The sequence below is a fragment of the Haplochromis burtoni genome, unplaced genomic scaffold (genome assembly GCF_018398535.1).
Source record: "Haplochromis burtoni strain Fernald_Lab_line unplaced genomic scaffold, NCSU_Asbu1 Contig_163, whole genome shotgun sequence".
Classification (NCBI taxonomy): domain Eukaryota; kingdom Metazoa; phylum Chordata; class Actinopteri; order Cichliformes; family Cichlidae; genus Haplochromis; species Haplochromis burtoni.
The window spans coordinates 1115760-1123550 of NW_024582524.1; the positions used below are offsets into that span (position 1 = coordinate 1115760).

Here is a 7791-nt window from a genome sequence, read left to right on the forward strand (position 1 = left end):
TGTGTGTGTGTGTGTGTGTGTGTGTGTGTGTGTGTGTGTGTGTGTGTGTGTGTGTGTGAGCGCTGAGTTTGTGAGATTATTAAGGGCACAATGCTAAAATGCGTCAGCGCACACATGTGAGCAGGCATGTCTGCACTTGCGTGTGGTGAACTGGTCATGGAGAGAGCAGGCAAAGTTTCCACGGCACACGGGGCCCCTTCCATCAGGACATGTTAGCGTGGCTCGGCGTGGGACTAAATGATAACTTTCTACCCTGCGAGTCTGGAGCGTAAGCAGAGATTAGATGACACATCTGTCAATTAAAGCAAATAACATTGCCATTTAAAGCAAAATATGTAAAGATTTAGGGATTTGGCACATTTATTGTTTAAAACATAACTGTGCACAGCAAATTCTTCTTCAGAAGCACTGTTTTTTTGTTAATTACAATTTAAAGTCAGAAATACTGATACTTCTCAGCATGAGAGATGCTTTTTTGTGCTTGCTTTTCATTTGTGCTGACAGCCTGTGCATGACTGATGTTTATGTGGAAAGCTTAATGAAACTGTGGTGCTAAGTCACTTCCAGCCAAATCCCGACTGTTGAATGACTATTGTCAGCGGTTATCAGAGCCACACAAAAGCACCTGTTGGGCAACATGTCCAAAATCTCCAACCGGATAACCGCCGATCTAACATCGACCGACTGCTGACAAATTTCTGCAGAAACAGAACTTTCCTCCAAAAACAAACTAACTAACAGGAAAAGGATTTAGCCTATTGGCTGACCCTAATCACCGGCAGGCGCCCTGGTACTAATCAATATGCTGTGTTTAGAAGGCACAGCTGACCAGTAGGGTATTGCATCATGCGTCACTGCACTTCTATCTGCTTTTCTGGGAAGACTGATGTCAGGCTAAAAGCAACAGGCTACACTGTAGGCAAAGCAAAGCAGTTAAGTCCAAAATTTGGGCCCCAAAGCTTACAACTGCCCTAATGAAGAACTGTGTTTTAATCTGCAAACACACCTTTGCTGCAGTTCTTTGAGGCAGCCTGTGAATCAGGTCTGCCTTAGATCTACGTCTACAGTGAGCTACTCTCAATTGTGTTGCTGCTGCTTCATCGCCCAGCCGAGGAGGGGAGCGAAATTACAAAATAAAAAGAGCAGAAGTGAGACTTCTGGTTAAAAACTAGAAGAAGAGTGAAGACTGTCAAGCTCTCAACCAATCAGCATGGTTTGATTGGTGGTTTGATCCCAGTCCGTCTGTCAGAATATCCTTGGGAAAGATGCCAACCCCGAGTTGCTCTTTGATGCATCCACAGAGTGTGGATCAGTGCTCAGGTGTAGAAAAAGCAAATAGATGAATGCACAGATTCCACCATTACTTCAGCTCATCGGGGCAGAACAACCCCCACTGAATCAGGTAGTCACAGGAGCCAACCTGCACACCAGCTGATAACATTACAGCCTTTATTATCCATGGGTATAAATGGAGACGAATATGCCTTTCATGATAAGAGGTAAACTATTCCAGGTTATCAGACTAAAGCTCTGTCCTTCTTCATGTTAATCTGAGCTCTGAGAACAAGTCTTCTCAACCACAGGGGCTTCATTTAGTCTTTGCTAAAGATGAGCTGCAGCATTCTGCATCTGCAGGCTGAGTAAAGAGTATAATAAATTACAATGATATGGCCATGAGGACAAAAAAGGAGGCTGGGTCTTCTTCTCAGCACTTTTATACTCAAATGAAAAAAATGGTGTTAAAAGCGAACGAACGTTGCTCCACTCTGACAGAAAAACCCCTCAAAATGCACGCATATAACCGCTCGATAAAACAAACTATCTATCTTTTTTTTCCCCCTCGTGGTTGCAGACACCCACTAATTTTGTGTTCTGGGTAAACAGTCACATGCTCTTCACTGGAAGAAGAATATTCACAAACAAGGGTCACATGAGATGAGACGTCTAAATTATTAGTATGCAGTTTGGCATCAGCGGGTAAAGGTCCCGCAGATTGCTGCGATCTTTCTGGGCTTACTCGGGGCCAATAATGACGGGCTCTGATTTATTGTCAGCTTTTTGCACACGGCTTTTATTTTGGAGGTCAAACTCCACGCACAGCTGCAGATTCTCAGCACCCATTGTTCTCTCAGATCAGACGAGGTCATATCGGCATGACCGGCACCGTGCAGGCAGGTCTCCCCGTCCATCCCGCCGCCGTTATCGCCTTAATGGTAAATGTGAAATTTCGATTCCCATTTGGCTGAATGGAGCACTAAAACTCTCCGCGAGAAAGAAAAACTAATTTCACTCAAATGCAGCACATCTGCTGTCCTATGTGATAAGAAATTGCTTTCAGATATGAACAGACACACAAACACCCGGGCCGCTGTTAGGGGGGCCGAAGCCTATCTTTATTCTCTCACTGTGTCCATGAATGCAGCTCCGGATATGAACCATGATCCTTTTCATTTCCTCTCTCCAGTGAAAGGTGGATACCATGCCCTCACCCATCCCTTAATACACACACCTGAAATACTTCCTCCACCCTGGCTGTGTTTTCTACCTGCCACCTTGTGTGTATGTGTTCGCGTGAGGGGGACTTTGTCCTCCAGGAGAGCGAGAAGGACCCACTTCCTGTGTCAGATTGCCTCTCACATTCCACACTCTCCCTCAATCCGCCCGGCTTGGGCTATTTTTTCCCCTCCTCCTTGATCCTTCTCTCTTTCTTCCTCTCTATGGGGGGCTTTGTCTGCTATCGGAGGCACAAAACACTGATTCATTCCACGACTTGAACATGATCCTCAAGAACACGACGCCTTTCCGCCAAACACACACAAACACACTCGCACCATAAAACGCACTTGTTCAAGGAGAGAGAGGGCTGGCGAGAACAAGTTGTTGGCATTGGAGATTCACTATTTTTGAGCCCACACACAGACAGATGGACAGTCAGGGCTCTCATGAAGGCAAACGGATGCACGCACACGCACACACACACAGGCTATCCGTGGGACACAACAGATGTCTGTGGGAAAATCAGTCTCCCATGTAAAATAAAGACGGCCGGATGTGATGTCACAGCTTTGACAACAGGAAATACCCACAGGGACAAAACACAGAGGAATCACTCAGAACACACACACACACACACACACACAGTCTCCTGGCTTCAAGCCAAGAAGCATCTGAGAAAAGAGCTCATCAGCGGATGCACGCGACCACGGGTCATGCGCGCGTGCATTCAAAGCCCGGGGTTGCTTGAGGTTGAGTCTGTAATTATGACCCTCGACGGCAGCTGATCTATCAGTGCGCTCCTCACCACGGCGTATATTTACGTGTATGTGTGTCACACACCTGTCTCCATCTGCACACTTAAAAGACAGATTAGGTCAGCTGGAGGCCAAGGATCTTTGGCAAGGATTGCAACCGACTGACCTACTAATCAGTGTTTATATCTGTGAGTGTGTGGTGTTGAAAACAGCTGCCAGAACTGGTGCAGCTTCACCGCAGAAACAACGAAAGATGGTCCAAGCAAAGCAAGGGTGAATTAGGCAAGAAAAGGCATTAAGCAGCAACATTTGGGCCTTTTGTACAACAATATGGAAATAAAAACTGTGACTATGTATAAAGGTGGCTTAAAGCTGATGGATCTCTCTTAAGTAGAACTGGTTTCTCTGGTCTGTTTAATTAATTGCCTGTGAGAAATAGGGGTATCCAAATATCGATGGTATCGACAGCAGTGCTGGTATGTGCATCAGATCGATACTAGTGCAATGGAACCGATACTATTTCTACCTCTATGTAGCCTGCTGAAATGTGTTAAATTGTTATTATTATTTGATTAGAAAACGTATTAAATATATGTGTTTAGTTATGCTAACTAATTATCATGGAAATTAAAACTCTGTGATTTAGTGATCATTAAAATGTGTTCATTTTCTAAGTTGAAAGTGTCAATATCGGTATTGGTATCGGCTGGCCCTGCATTTACTTGGTATCAGATCGATATCAGCATTTGCAGTATGGCACTAGTGAGAACAGCTCGGGACCTTTAACAGGAAGTAGCCATGAATGAAGGTATAAAACTAAAACTGCAGATGAGCTAAAAATAAAACAGCAGGGGAGACGTGTTAAAAACCTCCAGCTTCTGAGTCTTGAAACTCAAAAGTAGATCTGGATCTTGATTTGTGTTTTTGGCGCTATCCTCGTTTTCTCTCAATGATTCAGCGAGCTTCCTCCCTCTTCCTCCACCCCCTCCTGCTGCTTATGGGATAAATCTGGATTAATCGGTAACGGAAAGTGTGGGCGTGTTACGGGGGGCGCGTGAAGCTCGGCGTGGATAGTTCCGGAGAGGAGATAGGTGTGTGTGTGTGTGTGTGCGCGCGCAGAGGAGGAGGGGGGAGGCTCGCGCATTCCCTAAACAGCTTGCCTTCTCGCGATTCCCGATGACATCATTCCATCCGAGCACTCGTTCGCGGACCGCATCGCATCGCCGTTAACTTTCCCGTTACCCCACCCACTTTGTGCCACAACCACATACCGCCGCGGGCTGTCTCTGTCACACACACACACTTATAACCGGAGAATGCCCCCCAGTTGGATTCTGGCATCCGCACAATGAGGGCGCTGATATCTGGGAAGTAATGGAGCACCCCTGGACATCCAGTCACACGCACACCTTCTCTCTAGCTTGCACACTCCAGCTCTCTCTCGACACACACACACACACACACACACACACACACACACACACACACACACACACACACACACACTCGACGCGTGTACACAGACCTTGTCTAACAGTCGTTAACACCGCAGTATGACTGGAGCCCCCAAATTAAGGGCAGGATGTTGAGCTGGTGACACAGACACCACAGAACGAGGCACCGCACTAACACCCGTAATCAAGCCCAATTAGAGATAACCCCGCTAATTAACCCCCCCCCCCCCCCTCCCCCTCTCCTCCACACATGCACGCACACGCACCTCCTGACTCCAGGGGACACACAGGCCACAATAAATCCCGACATTGAGACACAAAGGCTGGTGTGTGTGTGTGTGTGTGTGCGTAAAGCAAAGGGAGAGGTGGGGAGGGGAGGGGGTGTGCAAGGGGGTAGCCGCCCCCCCCTCCTTAACAGGAGTCTGGAACGGCCAATACGGATCCTGGGTCGAGTGTAGGATTTCCTACCGATCACCGACGCGCCGCCACTGTCTCATTAACGATAGCGCACTCACACACACACATACACGTGTGCGCGCACCCCGACTCCCGTGTGCGCAACGAGAGCTCCCCGGTTAACAAAGGATGTAAGGCTCGTGCTTACCGTGGTGGCGTGAGCAAGCAGCGCCGTGAGCGCCAGCAGCCAAGGCAGCTCCATGGTCGGGGTGCGCGGGCACAGCCTCCCGGTGCCGCCGCCGATGCTGCTGCCTTTACCGGTGTGGGAGGGGTGGGGGGTTCTGGGAGGTGGAGGGACCCCCAAAAAAGAAAAAAAAAGCTGCTGCTGGCTGTCGCCGGCTCCTTGCTCTCGGTGCCTCGGTAGTCTGTCCAACTTCAGAGCGAGCCGCCCGTCTGCGCGACCATCCGTCCTTGTAGTCGGGCTTTTTAATCCAAGGCTTCACGCGCTCCTGCTGCTGGTTCCGGTCACCGCTGAAGCAGATTTCCACGATGCCTCCCGATCTGTCTGTTTCTGCGAGTTTTTGCGCTCGAAATCTGATAATTTACTACCAGAAGAAGCCAGACCTCGTCTCTCTCGCTCTCTTAATACACGCACGAGCTCTCTCTACCTCTCTCTCTCTCTCTCTCTGAACACACACACACTCTCAGGCTCTCTCTCTCTCTCCTCCCCCTCTCCGTTGAGGGCAGGATGTTCCGTATGGCGACGCTGGCCTGGGAGTTTGGCAGGAGGAGGGGGTGTGTATATGTGTGCGTTAAAAGGAAGTGTAGGGGTTGGGGGTGGATCTCCGCGTGCAAGGGCGAGGATGCCCCCTGCAGCTCGGTTAGGCACCCGCAGCCCCCCCTAAAATAAAACAATAAGCAGTCTGTAAATTCACAAGCAGCGGACCGCGGTGTTGGTTTGGTTAACCGCTCACACACCTTTAACGGTCAACCGCGCTCCTGCGCCGTGATTGGCTCAGTCACACCTGCGCCTGTACGTAAGAGGGGTTGATATCGCGCGATAACACCCCCCTCTCGGCTCTTGCAGTATGGTTAGCTGTTATTGCACCGCAGCAACCGGAGTGGAAACATTTAATGACCTGTCATATGCTCAAAGTTGTGTTCGTCACTTTTACAACCACCAGCGACGTCTGAAGGTGAACTTGAGCGTGCCTCCGTTTGGTTTCTCAGCTCCACCTGCCACTGCAGACCACGTGTTCCCTCCTTATCCCGAAATTAGCCTTGGGAAAATGTTGAATTGCATCTGATTGATTGCGAAAGACTATTAAGTAGGTTTTACCTACCTGTGATTAGTGGGATCAGAATGCTTTGTTAGGCTTATAAAATGTGACCTTTTTTAAAGAAAGCACTGCCAAATAAAGCCATCAGGTGTGTCTTTAAATAAAACTCGGTCTGATGTAGATTCTGGTAGTCTTGGGTGTGTTCTCCCACCACGTTCACAGTGAATATATGTTTAACATATTGTTAAAAGTATTCACTCATCTGCCTTAAGGCAGGGTAGGGTTTAATATGACATCGGCCCACCTTTTCCAGCTATAACAGCTTCTGTTCTGGGAAGATTTTCCACAGGTTTTAGGAGTGTGTTAATGGGAATGTTGACCTTCTTCTGGATGTGTATTTGTGAGGTCAGACACTGATGTTGGACGAGAAGACCTGGCTCATAGACTCCGCTCTAATTGGTGTTTTATCAGGTTGAGGTGAGGACTCGGTGCAGGCCAGTCAAGTCTTTCCACACTAAACGTGCTTATTCACGTCTTTATGGTCCTTGCTTTGTGCACCGGTCATGTTGGAACAGGAAGGGGCCATGCCCAAACTGTTCCTACAAAGTTGGGACAATTAAATATCTTGGTATACCGAAGCATTACGAGTTCCTTTCACTGGAACTAAGGGGCCAAGCCCAACTCCTGAAAAACAACCCTACACCTAGAAACTTTACACTTGGCAACCGCCAAACCCTGATTCATCCGTCAGATTGCGAGACGGAGAAGGGTGATTCAGAGAATACATCTCCACTCCTCTACAGTCCAGTCGTGGCGTGCTTTACACCACTGTAATATTGTGCTTAGTGATGTAGCCGCTCAATCATGGAAACCTATTCTGTGAAGCTCTCCAAGCACCGTTTGGAGCTCCTAAGAGCGACCCATTCTTTCACAAATGTTTATAGAGGCAGTCTTCATGCCCAGGTGCTTGATTTTATACACCTGAATCCTACGATTTGAATGGGTGACTGAATACTCTTGACAATATATTGCAGTGTGTTTGAATGACAGCACTGGAGGACTACAAGATGGATGTGTTCTGACTGAGGCCTGTTCAACACTGCAATGCAGGCTGATTATCAGTAAATTAGGACTTCTTCTCCACTGACCGTAGGAGGGTTTTCACTCATGCTCTTCCTATTGCGATCACATAATGAGCATAAACAGAGCAGGGAGTCAAAAATAATAGAGGCGGTTTTTGGTACACATTACTTAAATTGTTCCAGACTTCTTCCATTCAGCACTGCTGGTTTGTCAGTCCTTGCGATGCCCCATTAAGGTGCCAGCCTCATTAATCAGCCACATTTATGGGAGAAAGTGGAGCATCAGGACCAAACGCCCTGCTCCCCTCTCTTGACTCTTGCTGTGTAA

The 7791-nt window shown here is 48.0% G+C and overlaps 1 protein-coding gene across 1 annotated transcript in view; it reads right to left on the minus strand.

Moving 5' to 3' along the window:
* Positions 1-5907, minus strand: part of sdc3 (syndecan 3) — a 41340-nt gene extending 35433 nt beyond the window's left edge. Inside the window, exon 1 of the mRNA XM_005932967.3 lies at positions 5310-5907. Coding sequence (XP_005933029.1) covers positions 5310-5363 — 54 coding nt within the window. The 5' untranslated portion in view covers positions 5364-5907. The remainder of the gene's footprint in view (positions 1-5309) is intronic.
* Positions 5908-7791: the final 1884 nt, after the last annotated feature.